Here is a 19,485-nt window from a genome sequence, read left to right on the forward strand (position 1 = left end):
TTCTAGAGACGAGTTGCAGTCCAGCTAGCTCCAGCCCCACGCAAAAAAAAAACTGTCAGCACCAGTAACCCGGGGAGATTCCCGCTGGGCACCACGGAGACAAGAGCGAATCTGCAGGATCACACACGTACACGGGATGACGCACAAAACACACAGACACACACAGGGAAGCGTGCACGTTGACAGAGAAGCACACACTATACATACACAGACACACACATCTAGACACTTGTGAAGAGGCACACATTGACAGATGCACACACACTATACACAAATACCACACACAAAGCACACACAAACACACATTGAAAAACAAGCATTGCCGGAGTCCTTAATAAGACGTGATTTTATTAGGTAATAAGAGAGAGCCAGTGTGTGTGCTTATTGAATTATTCAGTGTTATTGTAAAGTTAGTCCGCGGGGAACGTCAACATCACAGAAACCAAAGGGAGGGAGAGTGAGACAGAATGAGTGAGGGGGGGGAGAAAGACACAGACACTGATACAGAGCGAGACAGAGAGAGAGAGATAGAGAGAGAGAGAGAGAGAGAGAGAGAGAGAGAGAGAGAGAGAGAGAGAGAGAGAGAGAGATGCGTTTCAATGATTCAGAGGGTGTCTCATGCTGACATTTACATAATAAGCTACCACCACCGCTGAACACACTTTTAACAGAACAAATCTAAGACAATAATTACCTAAGTGGCAGTTTTTCCTCTCCCCCCCCCCCCCCCCCCACACACACACCCACCCCTTCTGCTCTGTTACAACTGATCTTAAAAAGTCACTGAAATACAAACGCACATCCAAGGGTAGTGCCGAATCGATGGCGACTAATAGTGACCATGATCAACACACTCATCCATCATGCCAACAGTATCAGGCCGCGACATCAGGGGAAGACACGTCGACGCAACGCTTTCTATTCAGCGGAGGACAGTTGCCCTTTGCATTGGTCCGGGTTGATTAGGTATCGCCACACGGTAATGAGCCCAAACCATGAAACGCTGCTGCACAGAATACGAAAAAATGACGCAGTGAAGGCTGAATCTAGTCTCTATCGCAGGCGTTGACTCACAGGAACAGCCATATATGTGGTTCACTATGCATGATATTTTGGCTTTGATTAAATACATTCGAAAATACCGAATAAATTTGTCATAGAGTATTAGTCTGTTAATGAAACATGCTTTATAGGATGTTTCTAATCACTTTATGATGGTATTATTTCAAATTGCAGATCCGTGAGAATGAATTGAGAAATGTTTGCCACCATCTTCAGCGTTTAGCTTATTAAATGAAGTCGGTCTGAATACCCGTAAGTATGTTTTGGGCGTAAACCAATGAGAGTGCCATCTTCCTTCCCCTTTAAGAGCCATGAGTGCATTTGAACCTGACGAGTTGATATTTTGACAGCACGTTTGCAGTCTCCGATGAGACAGATGCATGACCACATGATTTAAAACTTCAAATGGCTCAGTTTATGGCTAAATTATATGGCCTAATTAACACATGGAATAGTGTTTGCTGTACAGTGTTTGCAGATTCATTGTTTTAAGTTTTTACCGCTGTGTCAGCTGTTCTTTCCCTAATAATTTAGCCAACGTTATAATATACCCTAAAACAAGATTTTGTTTTGGAAGGCTGGGATATAGCCTACTTTGCTCACGTTTATTATTGTTATTATTATTTTAACGCATGGCATAGGCTACTACACTGTTCATTCATGCAGCCCCTATGGATTTTTTTCTTTTTCGACAATCCACATCATAATCATAATATTTAAAACAGGCTAATCGCTTGCATGTTTGTGCTGTGCAAAGCCTACTGGTGTGTAAGCTTATGTTGCAGTTCTGACCTACCTCGGTACGGCATAATACCAACACCAACTGCGCTATCCGCTATTGTACTTATGGCTGGTTCAGACTACACGATTTCAGCCCGATTTTGCCCCGATTCTTTCGTCGCAGACAAATTTGCGAATCTTACACGATTTTGAAAGGTCGGCGACGAGACGAGGTCAGGTAATGTGACATGCTCGCGATCTGCGATGTTTTCGTCTGCGACGTTCGAAAACCCCACGACGAAAAGTTTGGCATGTCAGAATTGTTGGGGGAATCGCATGACGTATCCATTGTTGACATGAGGGAACCCCGCCCCCAGTTGCGTAAGGGAACCCGACAAACAGCTGGAGCTCATGCGCAGTGTTTACCAACTGACTTCACTGCACAACGCTGAGTACACAGTAACTACTGCAAAAATGAATACGATCAATAGCAAAAAGAATAATGCTAATAACGAAAACGAGAGAAAATGGAACAACATAATGGAGACAACTTTGGTTGAAATGCGGCAGCAACGTCCCTGTATTTTCGACGTGTCCACAAAGGAGTTCCACGATAGGGTGAAGGGATACAGCCTGGCGAGAAATAGCCGACGCCCTTGACCTACCTGATAAGTTTGGAGCCAACAGCTGTTGACGTGCTAATAGCTATCATAACCTATCGTAAACCTCAAACCACCAGCAAAATGCCTAGTGCTAGGTACTCGGGATCCATTGTTGACGCTCTGTTGCTAGGCAAAGCTGTTGCTGCGGGTACTTTGTATCGCTCATTTCACGCGCAACGCAACTGCTGTGAGGACGAGTTGCTGCATTGAGCAGATATAAAACTGGAACCTTTATGACAAAAAAAGTTAAAAACATTTATGCCAGTTGGGCCTGATATTTAGATTTTCTAAATATCTTGCAAACGTGAATGATGCAAAGTAGAGAGCATCGCACCCCTCGAATCTTGTAGTGTGGCCAGTCTTCCGATGAGGCCCGATTTCCTGGCTCTGTGATTGTATAGTGTGACATGTTAAATCGTGGAGGAATATCTGAGAATCGTGTAGTCTGAACCAGCTATTAGACCCGGTATTTTATGGTCATATGCGCAACTGCTTTATCGATCTGTAAGATAGCACTGTAGTGCCGGAGGAAAAGGAGGACGTAGGCAACGTAATAATAACTGTTTTAATCAAAAAAACGACAGCAGAACAATCACTCGCAATGCATGGCTAGAACAACTCGTGCCACCCCCTAAACCCTCCCTAGACCCCCGTGTCTCAAAGCCAGTTCCCTCCCACTCGATCACTCACAGTAAGAGGGGAACACAAACCCATAATGTAGTCACTACACCATCCCCCCCCAGTGTTCACCTCACTATTCAAAATCCCAGCGGCGAGGAGGGCGAATGGCACGGCCCCTACGACTGTTGGTAAAGTCAGGAGGTGCGGGAGGAGGCGTGACATAGTCCATCACATCCTCTTGTTGGGCGGGGCGGAGGGCTGCAAGCTGTGGGGGCTTGTAGGGGTTGGAGGGGGGGACGGCCAAGGCGTGGCAGGGGGGTCAGTTCAAGGTCCAAGTGAGCCGGTTAGAGGCGATCAACAGACACACACTCAGGCTTACCCCCAATGTCAACCATGAAGTTCTTGGCTCCTGCCTCGATGACACAGAAGGGTCCGTCATATGGAGGCCGTAGCGGAGCCCTGTGGCCGTCGTGGCGGATGAAAACATAACCCACTGACTGCAGCTCCGGGGGCACCCGGGAAGCAGGGACGCCATGCCGCGTGGTCGGGACCGGGGCGAAGGCCCTGGCGCCGTCCAGCAGGGAGGCGCGCTGAGCGGAGGCGGACCTGGGCCAGGTCGGGGGCTGTCGTTGAGGAGAGCGAGGCTGCCTCCGGCCAGCGGGTCGTCCTGTCCACCATGGTAAAGAGGTAGGTGAAGCCGTGCAAGGGAGCAGGGGTCCCATCAGGTCCACGTTGACATGGTTGAACCTCCGCTCGGGCACCGAGAACTGTTCCAGGGGGGCCTTGACATGGCGATGCACATTGGCGCGTTGACAGGCATTGCAAGTGTCGACCCAGGCCCTCACATCCCTCTTGGGCCCGTGCCAGACAAACTTCTCTGACACCAGCCGTGAGGATGGTTTCCTACCTGGGTGAGATAAGCCGTGTACCGCCTCGAAGACGGGGCGTCTCCAGTTGGCGGGGACTACCGGCCTTGGCTGACCCGTGGAAACGTCGCACAGGAGCTTGGCCCCTGTATCACTGAAGAGCACCTCCTACAGGTGCAGCCCCGTGTTCGACGACTTTAGAGCTTGGACAGAGGGGTTGGCGGACTACTCCCACAGCCATGTGGGAGTAGTCCAAGTTCAGCTGGACCGCACCGACCACCGCCCTGGAGAGACAATCCGCGACCACGTTGGACTTCCCAGCCACGTGCTGGATGTCTGTGGTGAACTCGGAAATGTAGGAGAGTTGGCGCTGCTGGCGGTCGGACCACGGCTCCGCTGTCTTGGACATGGCGTGTGTGAGCGGCTTGTAGTCCACGTAGGCCGTAAACTCATGGCTTTCCAGTAAAAACGGAAGTGTCTGACCGCGAGCTAGAGCCCAAGGAGCTCTCTGTCGAAGGTGCTGTACTTGCGCTCTCTGGGAAACAGCTGGCGGCTGAAGAATGCAAGTGGCTGCCAGGCATCCCCAACCGACTGCTCGTACACCGCCCCCACGGCAAAGTCTGATGCGTCCGTGGTGAAAGCCGTGGGCGCGGGGGGTGAGGGGACGTCCTCTGGGTGCACCGGCACCTGACTGGGCTGTTCGAGTGTCGAACGATGCCCACCTGCTCCATGTGCGCGAACTCTGCCCTGGCGACGGACAGCTTCTCTGGGTTGAGGCACCTGGCCCTGGCGTGGAGGGGAGGCCCATTGGTCTCGATGTGGTGCTCCACTCCGTGCTTCACCGTGGGTGCGGAGAAGGTGGGCTTAGTAAGGTCAGGGAATTCGGCGAGCAGCTGAAAGTACTGCTCGCTTTTGGCGAGCGTGTTGGACAACCCACTGTAGACCGCCTCCCCCTGCGTGCAGGCGAAGGAAGCGAAAGTCTGTGAGTTGACCAGGCGCCTGTTCCCCACGTCCACCAACAGGTTATGGGCGCACAGAAAATCTGCGCCAAGGAGGGGAAATTTGACAGCTGCGACGACAAAATCCTAGGTAAAGCGTTGTCCTCCGAAGCGCACGTCCACCACCCTAGTGCCATAGGAACGGATAGGCGTGCCGTCCGCACCCACCAACTGCGGACCGTGCTCTCCCTTCGCCACCACCGATCTCCCTGACGGAATGATGCTGCACTGGGCACCTGTGTCACAAAGGAATCTGTGACCGGAGACGGTTTCTTGTATGAAGAGCAGCCTGTTGGTGACACCAGCGCTCAGGGCTACTACTGAGCGCCGGCCCTGCTGTTTCCCATCGGTCCAAAAGAGCAGGGCGAGCGGCACCGTTTGGCCTTGGCGCCAAAAGTGGTGTGGTAGAAACAATGGCCCGCAGCGTTACCCTGCTGGCCAGAGGGTCTGGCTTCGTCCTTCGCTCTTTTGCGACGGTCCGGTGGCGGGGCAGCCGTGGGAGCCAGCAGGTCGGGCATATTGAGGCATGGCCAAGACGAACCGGTCCGCCTCCCTGGCCAGGGCGCAGGGTCCCACGATGGTGGTGTTAGCCAGTGCCATCCTGACCTGAGCTGGCAGTGTGCGCATGAACAGCTCCGTGAAGAGGATCATGGGGTCCTCTGTGCCGAGCAGGTTTAGCATCCTCTCCATACGTGCAGAGGGCCTCTCGTCTCCCAAGTCCGACATGTCAAATAAGCGGCGCATCCTCTCCGCGGTGGACAGCTCAAATGTCTCCAGGAGCAGGGCCTTGAGGCGCTCATATTTGTTTGTCGTCGGGGGGGCGGACAGAAACCCCACCACACGCGCTGCGGTGGAGCTGCCCAACATAGCCACAGCATGGTTGTACCGGTCGTCGTCGTCGGTAACGTTGCTTTTGCTGAAATGTGCCTCTACTATAGCGAACCACGCAGCAGGCGCTGAGTTCCAGAACTCTGGCAGCTTAAGAGTGGGGGTGCGCACGTCCTGCATCACCCTGACAGGAGACGGTGATGTCTGCCGCTGTGAAGGTCTTCCTCGGGCGGACATGTTGTAGAATCGCAGTGTTCGCTCGCGCGGTTTTTGTAAACAAATAAATAACAAAAAAGAACGTCGGGGTCATCAGTGTAGTGCCGAAGGAAAAGGAGGACGTAGGCAACGTATTAACTGTTTTAATCCAAAAAACGACAGCAGAACAATCACTCGCAGTGCATGGCTAGAACAACTCGTGCCACCCCCTAAACCCTCCCTAGACCCCCGTGTCTCAAAGCCAGTTCCCTCCCATTCGATCACTCACAGTTAGAGGGGAACACACACTCATAATGTAGTCACTACATTCTGCTTTTCGATGACATGCCTCTCAGGGTGCAAGTTTACTGGCACGGGATAACTGCGGGGGGAAATCAGCTTTGCGCTGGGTGAAAACTAGCAACGATACATGCGTCCGTGTAGAAAGTCAATTGTGCTGGGTGCAAGATAGGGACCCTATGTTATACCGTAATGTTGACCTTTATTTTCAAAAGATGCTTTTGTGAAGAGAAACATGCATGCTATCCCTGGCATCTTTATCAATCTAATATACAAAAAGGTCACATATAATGAAAACCTCTATGCATTCAAATTTTAACACAAAAGAATGTGTCTTTCTTTAAGAACGTGCTCGTCACGAATTTACTATGAAAAATATCTGTAAACAGCAAGGACATCAGATGATCTGATGATCAGATAAACTTGATCATTTTTGGGTTGTTTCTGAAGAAGCATACCAAAGGGTAGCTGACAAAGGAATATAAAACAACAATTGCTGCTGCATCCGCATCGTGAAAGGATGGTGGAATTGCTTGAATTCCCACTGCGGTGGGTTTGTTTGTCGACATGAGTGCAAGCATGTGCAAGGACATCGTGTCGGAAACAACATGCAATTATGTGTTTCAAAGAGCCCCCCAATGGCACAACCACAACAAACAAACATATATATTACACACGCACAGACACACACACACGCCCACATGTAAAATAAACGTAAACGACTATACACCCACATTACAAATCGAGAAAGTCACACATTCAAACCTATTCAAAGACACAAACAGAAACACCTTACACACCTACAACTTTAATACAAAAAAACATATACACCTTTGATTGAAAAGCGTATGTGTGTGTGTCTGTGTACGTGCATAACACGTGTGTGTTACACACATGTAGTTTGTCTGCGTGTGTTTGTCAAACGTACTGCAGTCGCGAGCGGAATGTGAACGGGTACGACACTTCAAGGCTGCCAGGTCTATTATAGCGGCTCGTGAACATTTTGCCACGTTCACCATTCATTCTAAACACCAGTCTTCATGACTGCATTCCAACGGCTAGTGCATGAATAATAGAAAGCATCGACACAACTGATTTAATAAATGATCCCTGATAGACAGTGGGCCTGCTGTTTGATAATACAATGAAGACATTATGCTGGACGTCTGGAGCTTCAGTGTGTGTGTGTGTGTGTGTGTGTGTGTGTTCTCTCACGGTACTGCATCATGCCTGCATATGTTCACATGACAAGGTCAACGCCTCATCTATATAGGATGATCCGCCCGGCAACGGATTCCATAAACAATAAAATAATAATGCCCGATGAGTGCATTTTAAATATTGATTTTTTCAATGAAGTTATTTTGTGTCATGCTTCATCTAATGGTTGTGAGTCTTTTTTCTACATTTGGAGGCACACTTAACTACTTTAGATGGTTACAAGGAACTCAAAGTAGAAATAATAATATAGTGGCTATTTCATGTATCATATTGTCATGCATCATATATTAATACAGTATAGTCAAGTTTATGAACACATTTGTATAAGAGAACAGAATAACATTAAAGTGATTCCATTTTGAATAAACTGTTAAATGTGTTAAATGAGAGGTTTGTTCATCTGTCCGTCCGTCTTATACATACAGCCTGTACAGATAACTGACTTATACAGACAGATAGACGGACAACATTTATTTTTTTCCTTCAAGCACAGAATCTACTAGCGTGAGACACTTCCAATAATAATATACCAATTGATTTAACCTACTTTACAGTATTACTAGTTACCAGTAACACAATTACTAGTAATACAGCAACTAGTAATAAGGAGTTTAGGACTTTGCATCAATTCTCCTTTCGCAAAGACATACCCTCAATCAGCTTTCAAAGCGAGAGGTGTTATGTGATGTGTGATGTTGGAATCCTCTCCGTGGACTATTCAAGAGGTGTCTTACTTTTTCATTCATAGCCGTACCCGAAACTGTGAGAACATTCTTGATTTTCCCATATCAACAAACAAAAAATAACACCAGAAAGAAAGCTGGTTTGGAGTGGAAGCGGCGTGACGCACCTTGAAGAAGGACATGGTGGAACCATCCTCCACCAGGCCGTACTCTATCTTGGTTTGCTTGGCTAGGTCGTCGGCCGAGTCAATAGGCGACTCCATGCGCTCCACGGTGAGGAAGGCCGCCAGGTTGGCCGTGTAGGAGGAGATGATGATGAGGGTGAAGAACCACCAGATGCCTCCTACTATTCTGGTGGACAGGGCTTTCGGCATGAGCTCTGAGCCTGCATGAGAGGAGCAGAGAGGATGGGGGGGGGGGTGGGGGGTGGGAGGTGGGAGAGGGAGGGAGGGAGGGGGGAGGGGGGAGAGGGAGGGAGGGAGGGGGGAGGGGGGAGAGGGAGGGGGGAGGGGGGGATGGGTGGTGTGGGTGAGCTGCACGCTTCCGACGTTGCCATGTTGACGAAGGAGGAACACGAGAGACCCGGGGCGCTCCACCAGGTCTCTGCATCCGTTGCCTGGGTCACACACACACACACACACGTTTAGGCACACACACACATGCACAAACATGGTGTGTTTTACATTCAAACTCTTGCTCTCGCTCTCTTTCACTCATGCACAAATACACTTGCATTACTGAAAGGGCAACGTTGGGATTTTTCAACACTATTTTCCGAACATTTTGGTCCTAACAGACGAGCGTTTAATTGGTCAAGTGTCGAGAGAGAACACTGCAGCTGAACTCCCTGAAAAACTGACTGCAAATGAATCCTTTGTGGCAATAGCGGCCCGACAGTGTCCTTACTATTAAAGCACTTGTATTTGCCACTGACAAACTCCGTTATATTCTAACATTATATTCTAGGATCCCTACAGAGAAATACAATTTATTAACCTTTTGCTTGATCTGGTCTGTTGGTTATTATTTCCAACCAAGTCTCGCTCAAGGAGAAGTTACACAAGAGTTAAGTTTTTGCAGGAAGAAGGAACAGTGGAAAAGTGAGTTAGAGCTAGAGAGAAGAAAGTTTCTTGTGTTGGACCACATAAAGTGTAGTTTAATGTTATGTCAAATACTTGGCTGAACAAGAGTTGAGATTTGAATGACAATAGGGACATTTACTGCAACAACGAGATTTCAGAGTGAGAATTTTCCTTGAGCAAGACTTGGTCGGACACAATTACAAAAGGCAAAGAAAAAATATTCTCAGTCTACAAAAGCAAGCACAATTAGAAGACGTACATTGACGGGCGCCTTTGCCCCAAAGGATTGTATTGTAGCCTGTTTTAAGGGATCACTGCTGCAGACATCTGGCTCAATACTTGACAAATCTCAAAGTTTTCCTTTAAGTGTAAGTGGATATGTGCACATACAATCATGAACATTTGCTCACACAATCGCACACATACACAGACACACGCTTGGAAAGAGTGGGTAGCTTTTTCTGGCTGCATGGCCTATCTCGTGAATAAAAACAAAGGATACAAAACATTGTTTTGCTATCATCCTCATAGAACGTGTTATTTAAAACGTGCGACTGATTGGATGGAATAATTGTCCAGCGATCTGTCCATTACACTGTGCAGGATGGCTGTCCCTCTACCTGCACCATGCACTGTCTAATGGCTGAATGATTTGGCTGTAAGGGTAAGAAGCTAGGCGTTTGGGTCATGTCAGGACTACTCCCAGTCAAGCAGCTTAAGCAATTGAAAGCTGGGATTTTGCACATTTCCACTCAGAGGCAAAAGCCGATAAATGTGTCAGAATGATAGGGAGGGGGGTTAAGAACTCTGAGATCTTCTCTCTTTGTTTGAGACTCAATATGCGCTCTCACTGGGCTAGAATCTTTTTGCTTTTTTTTTTTCTAACCTCTGATTGAGCTGTCTCGGAGGGTGAGGAAGGGTGAGGAGAGAGACGGGAGGTGGTAGGAGGAGAAGAGAAAGGGAGTAAGCAAGAGAGAGGGAGGTAGCACTATTGAAGTCGGGAAGAAGATATAGGTGTTGACAATAGGATAAGAAGTAACCTTCTCCTATAGACCAAGCTTCCAATAACCAGTAACTGATAATTGCCCCTATATATCCTAGAATGGCAACCAGCTACCCATTCTGTCCACACATCAAACACGGACAAAGAGAAAATGCATTCATCAGGATACAGGTGTATTCTGCATTAGACAGTAGTGACCGTCCACCAACCGGAGGGCTCGCCTGAGAGTGGACCTCCTCACCAGCTTATACCAGCTTACCCCTGGTGACACCTCAGAAACCCCCGACATAAAGGATGGGTGGGAGAGCCAACTGGCCCACAGAGACCAGTTGGTTCCCCGAAACAGAAGCTGGTTGGGGCTGACTGTCATGTACTCAAGGTAACGTCATGACCAAAACAGCACATCCCACAGTTTTCTGGGGGCGGGGCAGGCCGCTGGTGGCAAGGGGAGCCTCTCTGCACTGTAGACCAGCTTGGACGAAGCTGGAGACGCTAACCTGTGCACTGTGTGCCTCTCGATCCTAACCCGGACATCAGCCTGGTCGCACTCCGCCACATCTTCTCAACGGTTGCAGTCCTACTCATCCACTAGAACCGGTTCTTTCAAGAAAGGCTTAACGACTCTGCATCTGGTCTAATGCTGTTAAAACACCCATCCTCACTAGCCACTGGTATGGGTATGTATCGCATGCACATTTCAGAAAGTCTAAATTAAAATAAATTTATTAAATAATATTTAATTAAAAGTTCAAATTTTATAGACTAGATGTTTAAAAGTGTTCACAACATTAAAATAAGAATTACTCAAAATATGGTATCATAATATAGGATGCAGGGGTAATTATCTAAGAGCATGCAATCAGCCACCCAAAGCTTGCATTATTGGATCATTAATCCCCTATATGCACTTTCAACAACATGATTTGCTAAGATGAATATTTGTATGTTTAGCCCATTCCTCAGACTGGATGCGTGGCAGGCATAGTCCACAGACACCAAGCTCTCCACAGCCTAAAGTTTAAACTATCCAAACCCTTCAAATAAAATGTAAATAGGGTACCGATATTTAAAAATATTCCAGAATAAAGAATGAATCCCATGGGTAGCAAAAGAGGAGAATTCAATCTAGCATGGTGTCTTGATTTGGGCCCTTGCCTTTATAGATCCTTGCCTGACCACACCAACCCGTTGAGAAGATATGGCATCGGCCTGGTAGCAAGCTGATCTCGGCAGAGGCCAGCTAGCAGCTAGCGCAATGTTGAATTAGCATTTGAACGGTCTGACATCGTTCTTGTAAACAAATATTTAGGCCTTAGTGGTTTATTCTGGTGCACATAGACTTACCTGTTCAGGATCTGTTGACATAGATTGGGAGTTCAGGGATCAAGGGGATGGATAGAAGAGGTAGGACGGAAGGAGGGAGGAAGGAAGGAAAGAGGAGGAGTGCAAGGAGGAGAAGCCGAAGGAGTGAAATTGCAAGGAAGGTAGGATTGACAGGACTCAAGGAAGGAAAAGCAAAAGGAAAAAAATAAAGGTAAGGTTGAAGGAAGGAAGGAAGGAAGGACGGAAAGACAGAAGGAAGGGAGGAAGGAATTGGCAGCATGCAGGTGTTCCTAGTCTAAACCACTGTTCCTCATTCATCAAACCACTAGTCCTCATTCACTGAAATGCATGTTCCCTCAAATCCCCAAGGCACGTGGGGTCCGCTCTAGACATGTTTTTTTTTTGTCTGCCGGACCCTCTTCAAGGAAGCATCTAGCTACATGCACAGAGGCCCCCATGCATGGTCATGGGCCTGTAGAAGAGCAAGGTTCACCCCCAGCAAAGAGTGGGACATGTGCTATAGAAAAGGGGGGGGACAGGCAGAGGCGTCTACCTTGCTGCATGAGAGCTCCAACTCCGAACCAGAAACTATTTAGCAGGGTGAAATTGTTTTCCACTACATCCGAGTCGGGGTTGCAAGGGTGGGGATTATACCACTCGTAGGGACTAAACCTGTGACAGTTGACAGAGAACACACACAGACGTTTACTGTAGTGGCATCACAACACGATTGGAAGACAGTATAAGAGACGGGAGGGAGGTGTCCTACCTGGGTAGACAGGGAAGAAAACAGAAAGGTTAGTCCACTATGTTCACATTTGAATCTACAGTAAGGCATACCAGAGATGAACTACATACGCATCAGAACAATGCCAGTTTCCCAAAGGTCTTTGTAGGTGTCATGAGGGGTTAGTTGGATTATTTGGAAATCCTTTAGTTTAATGAAATTATAATATATACAATTCAACCATTTGATATGTCAGTCAGTCTCCTCCTCTATTGTTGTTGCTCAACTTTTTTGCAATCCATCCATAAATTTAGCGAGAACACCACCACGGTGTCACTTTGTACTGTACGGTTATAGACACTCATCATGTGGGCGTGCTCATATCAAAGGCAATTCCCTTCCATAATTTAATCATCGGGGTCTGAAAATAACTCCATTGTCAGTTGAGAAAAGAACTAATAATCCTTATAATCTAGGAGGAGCATTAATATTCAGCAGGCGAAGCACTCAGTTCCCATCAAGCCCACGCCTGTTCTCCCTCTCGCCTTCCAAACACTTCTTAAGCAAAGCCATTTCTCATTTATTCATGTTAAATATAAGTGACACTGCATTAGTAAAGGTTGATTGGTCTACAATTAAGCATCCTGACCTGATTTGGTTGGTGCCCGGCCAAGTGGGAGTCGCGAGCCCAATCTTTACTTGAAGTCGATTCAAGGGTTTGACAAATTCACTTGCAAATTCGTAGCGTCAAGTACATATTTGCGAGGGCGAATTTATAGCACGAGACACTACTGATTAGCATATCACACGACCAGGTGTGGAGGCGATGGAGCCGTCGTCCTCTGAGGTGTGATCCCAGCATCGCTGTGTTGACAACTGTAGCCTATTCTGCCGCATGAAGATGAATTGCGGTATTGACAGCATGATAGCGTCAAAACTGCACCTTGACAATGACCAATGGACTTTAATATTATAAGTGGCTTGGTGCTTGAAATTCGTTGCAACCCCAGCCCCCCCCCCCAGCCCCTTGCTAGCGCTCAAATGGATTTTATTGAACGTAGCTCAAGGACCTCTATAGGTCCCTACCCATAACCTCTTATCCCTTTCTGCATTGAAGGATTTCTTGATTCCTTAAATCAATCCCTCCATTTAATTTGTTTTACTCCGGACTTGCCCGGGTTGTCAATTTACAATGCTAAATTGAGTACATGTGCACTGCGACCTTGCCGAGTTGCATGTGACTGCCATTCTATGTTCCGAGGTCTGAGAGCACGTTTCCCACAATCATGTGCAGTCCCGGAAAGCCAATTACCCCTCTACCCAAGAACACGGAGGGCAAGCGAAATGGCAAAGGATGCGAGGCGGGGGGGGGGGAGAGACGAAGGCGCGGGAGAGGGAGAGTATGCACTGGCAACACTGGCGTTTGTGGTGATGTTTGTCTGCCGGTGCGGGTTGAAAGGGGGATAATGGATGCAAAAAGGAAACAGCAATAGCTGAAAACATTCCCGCTCGTAGGGGAACAACATGGCTTAACCAGTCACTCAGTTTAACGCTGTCCGCCGGCGCGCTGTCATTCTGTGATCCAATTACGCCGCCCTTACAGAATCTCGGGTCATCTGCAGCCACGTTGAGGGAAAACTTTGGGCAAGGTTACGGCACGGAGATAAGCAGACGCACCCCAGGCAGGGAACACTCACCAGCAGGAGAAGAACAGTGGCAGCCTGTTATCTCTCATTTTAAAATGGAGGTGAGGTCACTGGGTGAATGTGATTATATCCCAATGAGGCCAATGTCACCGAAGGTAGACCCACAGACGTGACTCCACAGACATGGAATTGGATCGGGATTATTTCCCGTCTTAGAAGCAGGATGAGCACGGCTTGTGTCCCTATTTTCCTCACAAGCAATCAAATATCTCCCACAAACGCTTGTGGTTTCCTCCCATTCACACGCTTATTGACAATCAATACCTTGGAGACACACTCGAAGTGTACCAGAGGATTTTCATCAGCGGCTTTCCAAAAGCCCTCAAGGATTAATCAAGCTAAGTGGGTGGACTGCGTTCAAACCGAGCAAAAACTGAATATAAATGTTCTGTTAAAGGGCCATTGTGAGTTTGGGAATGTGCCTTTCATATGAGCCTGCCGTTATAGCACCATCGACACTTTGGCGGTAAAGTGCTTATCAGAACACTTTGATGTGAGACAGACTTTGAAGAGGGAGATATTGTAATTCAGAGTAGAGGAAGTGAGTTCTGGATGTCAATATCTTAATTAGACGAACTAAGGAACGTTCTGCAGGACTGCTATGATCATTCCCACGTACTGCTGCCTCTGCTACTTGGCCATCCTAAAGAAAATTAATTGGATGCAGTAGATTCAATCAAGTTTATTCACAACCTAAAAGTGTAACACAGTAAGAATATCACCCGTGTACTTCCAGAGAATGTACAACAGAGAATATAGTTGCTGCTCTTTCGTCACCTGCTTCACAACAAGTAAGCAGCTGGGCCGAAGCCATTAGAAGACACTTTGATTGCAAGATGCACTGCCAACATCAGACTGTGGCAAGTGGCGATAACAGCAGATGTCTAAACAGAATTATGCAACTTTTTGTTCAAAACGTTTTTTTGGGGTTGTTCTGTACTGTGGTAGCCACGTAGGACCACATACAGCAGAAGAGGGGCGAAACTCTGTTGTCTTCACTTTGGCACTTTTCAATTAGCCCAGCATTCAGTCTCCATTCGAAACCCAGCCTCCATTCTCTGGCAGTCTTCTTCATTCACCGAACCACACACGCTTAATCACACAACGCAGCGACACACACACAAGCATACATAGATATTATGTAGTATAATGTGAACAAACACATACGACTTTTAGATTTTCACAGTAAGGTATCAACTGTTAGTGTGGGGTGTTGACCTTTGTATTTCTAGTGCTCTATAGTGACCACATGCAATTAGACCCTGGCATGCATCTGTCTATATATAACAGGAAAGAAAAGGGAGCAGAGAGGGGGTAGGGGGTAGGGGGGGCGGGATGTGATATAGACTTACCCAAAATTTGCTGATTGTTATGGAATACATAAAAAATAGGTGCATATTCTGAACCAACTTAGATGACAGTTGCCGCTTTTTTGGTTTCTTTTGTGATCATATTGCCAGTAACATTGAAGAAGATAAAAAAATGCACCTGCGTTAACCATAAAACTCTCGCAAGCACCGCCGCTGCTGTGGCATGGCGGGCTGTCTCTCAAAAGTTTAAGAGTTAACGCAAGATTTCCTTCCTGTTATTTTCCTTTCCTCATGCTTCAAATCTCAGCCACTGGCAACAACCTGATCGATCAACAATAAACTTCCTATCCGTCAAAACCTGATTTTATCGACTGCAAGTGCACTAGCACAAACGTAACAGGGAGTCGACATTTTACTCGCCATTGCACCATTAGCTGTCTTTTAGTCTCCTTCCGTTAAGGTTTAAGGCTGGCCACTGTGCCTCATTCCACCATCATCTTTATTACGGTCTTGTACGGATGTCCCAATGGTGTATGTTTAGCTCTTAATGAAATGCACTTTCATGAGCTTAGGGGGGAGTTCATTCATTTAAATGATGAAACTGTTCATTTTATGGGATCTGATGAAGTCAACAAAATCCTTTAAAACAGAAAGTAGAATACGAGAGTAAAAGATCCATTTAAAAGACGGCGGAGGAGAAAGCCCTCAAGGAGGCCCTTCTAAAGTCATCAGCCTGCCTGGATGTTTCCTCATGAATGTTCCCGACAGTCCTGTGTTGGGGCGTGACACAGGGTGTTTGAAGCATGGCAAAGAAAAGCGACAGAAAGGAAAAGACGGCACAGACTCTGAGACACGAGGGAGGGCGGAGGAGAGGTGGGTGGAGCAGGGCCACAACAGCCGTACACATCGACGGTTACACTAACCGCAAACACATTCTCTGGCACACATTCTCTGGCACAACATACTCTCGAAAACACTCGCACATACATTGTCACACACATAAACACTCACACGCACACACAAACAAACTCTCATGCACTACAGTCATAACATAATGGCTGAGATAACTTTAGGTTTGTGTGACTATGGCCTTCAAGGCAGCACTTATCGCAGCGACTAGAACCAAAAAGTGCACAACCAGTTCTGGGTAGTATTAAGCAATTATACTAAGCAATCCAACTGCCGAATCCATAGCAAGATCCATTCCTGTTTGTAACATCAGAACAGACTGAAACTTTGCATGGCATTCATCATAACTACAAGAAACAAGCTTGTGGCTATGTGATCCCATATAGTTTTATAGGATTTAATTCTGCGCTAGGACATACGGCTGTTGATTAGTGTCAGTGACTGATGGGATTTTGCTATGCGAGAGCCTGAGAAGGCATCGCTCAGGATATATATATATATATATATATATATATATATATATATACAACCTGTATATCAGGATAAACATCCCACATGATTACCAAATGATTATTCTGCTGTTACTCAGAGAGAGGCGATGCTCCCAAGCTGAAAGACGCTAGACTGAACATGTGTGTGTGTGTGTGTGTGTGTGTGTGTGTGTGTGTGTGTGTGTGTGTGTGTGTGTGTGTGTGTGTGTGTGTGTGTTGTGTGCGTGTGTGTGTTTGTGCGAAAGCCCGCGAGCGTGATTATGTTACCTGGCTATGACAAACAGCACACAACTGACACCCAAGTAAGCCAGCAGAATATACATCCAGATATCTGGCGAGAGGGGGTTGAGGAAGGAGAAGACCCCCGGGTTGGTGCCGTTGGGCTTGCGGTATAGTATACTTATCCCCAGCGTCATGAAGGGCTTGGAGAAATCGATGACCTTCTCTCGCACGTAGGTGATGGCTAGGGGAGCCACGGCCAGATCGGCCCTCTGTCAACGCAGGGGGAGACAGGGGGGAAAGAGACATGGGGGGGAATGGAGAGATGAAGGAAAGAGAGGAAGGGGGGTTAGCAGGACGGGTCGTAAGTCAGCCACGCTGAGAGGTTGTTAGAGGCGATCAAATTAAGAAAACAGGGCATTTTTACACATCACAAACAGTCTGTCCCAGGGTGCTTAAAAGGAAATTTAAAACCCCTCTCTCTGTCTGCCTCTCTATCTTTAACTTCCCCTCTCTCTCTCTTTAACTTCCCCACTCGCTCTCTTTCTTCCTCTCTCTCTCTCTCCCCCTCCCCCTCTCTCTCTCTCTCTCTCTCTCTCTCTCTCTGTCTCTCTGTCTGGCCTGTCAGAGCCACTATAACCTATTGAACTGACTCTTTCTCCCTCTCGTGTTCACGCTGTGGATCCAAAAACACACCATTAAACTAACTGAATCCAGGCCTTCATTTGTCCCTCAACACCTGTTTAAAAACGGTACACACACACAAACACACACACACACACACATGTGACTGTTCATAAAACAGCCTGAGCAAGACGCCATTCCTCAGTTGTCTTTTAAAAGAGCAATACACCCTTCTATCTTATTTAATGACCACTCTTTTTTTTTGCAAGTGCAATAAACAGCAAACTGAATGTCTTAAATGAGCTTAAGTTGATAAATAAATCTCAGACGATATCTTGACAGGACATTAAAAGGGATCAGGAGGGTTGCTCTGCTCTTATTTTCTATATATATTATAATAACCAATGGGTAAACAAGCGCCGATCTGATCACAAACGGTGTGTTTCATTTTCAGCAGCAATGTTCTCATGGCCATTCCTATATCTTTTAAATCCTACCGCACATAAAATGTTTGGTGGATTAAGATGAACTCTATATGGTCCTCCTTCAGCATTACACAGAGATGGGGGGAGGGAAAAAGATCAGTTTTGGGAAGCTCCTGACAGGAGACATCCAACATGTTCGGCTCCATTTGCCACGTCCTCCTCAGCCCAACTTCTCCCCGCAAGTCGTCTTCCCTACACTCTTTTGAAGGCCTGTCCGATGCAATTACCGTCTGTCTGAGTCAAGCCCCGGCCCTGGAAGAGCAGTCGGCACGCAAAGTCCACACTGAGCGTTGGCTCGCAGGGGATTGGCCGCTCCGGCCGGGGGAGGCCGGGATGACTGTCCTGACAGCCAATCAAGGCCAGATCAAGAGGCAGGCCGGACAAGAGGCGGTGCCTTCTGGAGCCCTGGGAGATGCAACGCTGGTCTCTGCTCTTAACAGGGTCAGATATTGACTATCGGCGTTGCACTGCCTGCTCTTCTCCTGCCCAGGCACTCCATCCTCACCAAGCCTGAGTTGGTCCTGTCTAATGATGTAGACTGTGGTGTGTGTGCGTGCGAGTTTGTGTGTGTGTGCGTGTGTGTGTGTGTGTGTGTGTGTGTGTGTGGGGGGGGGGCTCTACAGGGAAAACAAAATCTACGCGCGGCACTGTCACTCCCTTCCCCACCAGTGGAGTAAGGGTAAGTGGGAGTCCAACCCCACCCCCCAACACCCCCCCATCTACACCTCCACCACCACCTCCACCACTTCCACAGTGGGATTCCAGCGCAGCTTCTCCGCGCCACAGGGTACCTGCCGGTCCCCCACCCTCCACCCTCACCCCCAACATGCGTGCGTGCGTGTGCACCAATGGGAACACACTGTGTTCATGACTCACGTGGTCCATAAGCTCCTTCACCATGCCGTTCCACTGGCCCGTGAACTCGTCCTGGGCCCCGAAGCGGCCGTCCTCCACCAGACGCACCTCGTAGGTGAAGCCCAGGATGGCGGCTAGCTCCCGCAGCAGGTCGATGCAGTAGCCCTCGAAGCGGTCGTTGCCGTACAGCGGCTTGTCCGACTTCTTGAACATCACGTAGGGCTCCTCCTGTGCGAAGGGAAAGACAGCGGTGGTTACTTACTGTTGGTGTACAGGAGTAAAGGGTGTGGGGGGGGGAGATACTTGTTGTTGGTATACAGGAGTAAAGGGTGGGGGGGGGACATAAGCCTCTCCGCACGCAATACTGGACACCTTTTACCTCCCGATAACGGATTGGAGAATAGGTGTACGATGCTGCGATATCGGCTCTCTTGGGCTGTGGCTGTGTGTGTGTGTGTGTGTGTGTGTGAGGGGGTGTGTGTGGGTGTGTGTGTGTTGGACCAGATGAACACCGCTCCCTGGCTGGGGGATGAGAAGTGTAGGACGGCTAATCCAACTGTATGTGTGTGTTATTGTGTGCCTGTGTGCCTGTGTG

General features: G+C 47.8%; 1 protein-coding gene across 3 annotated transcripts in view; it reads right to left on the reverse strand.

Annotated features, from left to right (window-relative positions):
* Positions 1-19,485, reverse strand: part of grik2 (glutamate receptor, ionotropic, kainate 2) — a gene marked incomplete at both ends in the record, with an annotated part of 121,043 nt that overhangs the window by 22,337 nt on the left and 79,221 nt on the right. For all 3 annotated transcript variants that reach the window (XM_079756127.1, XM_079756128.1, XM_079756129.1), the window contains 4 exons: positions 8,324-8,541; positions 12,118-12,236; positions 16,975-17,198; positions 18,912-19,118. In XM_079756127.1, coding sequence (XP_079612253.1) covers positions 8,324-8,541; positions 12,118-12,236; positions 16,975-17,198; positions 18,912-19,118 — 768 coding nt within the window. The remainder of the gene's footprint in view (positions 1-8,323; positions 8,542-12,117; positions 12,237-16,974; positions 17,199-18,911; positions 19,119-19,485) is intronic.

This window comes from Pollachius pollachius (genome assembly GCF_949987615.1).
Source record: "Pollachius pollachius genome assembly, chromosome: 1".
In the NCBI taxonomy this organism is placed as follows: domain Eukaryota; kingdom Metazoa; phylum Chordata; class Actinopteri; order Gadiformes; family Gadidae; genus Pollachius; species Pollachius pollachius.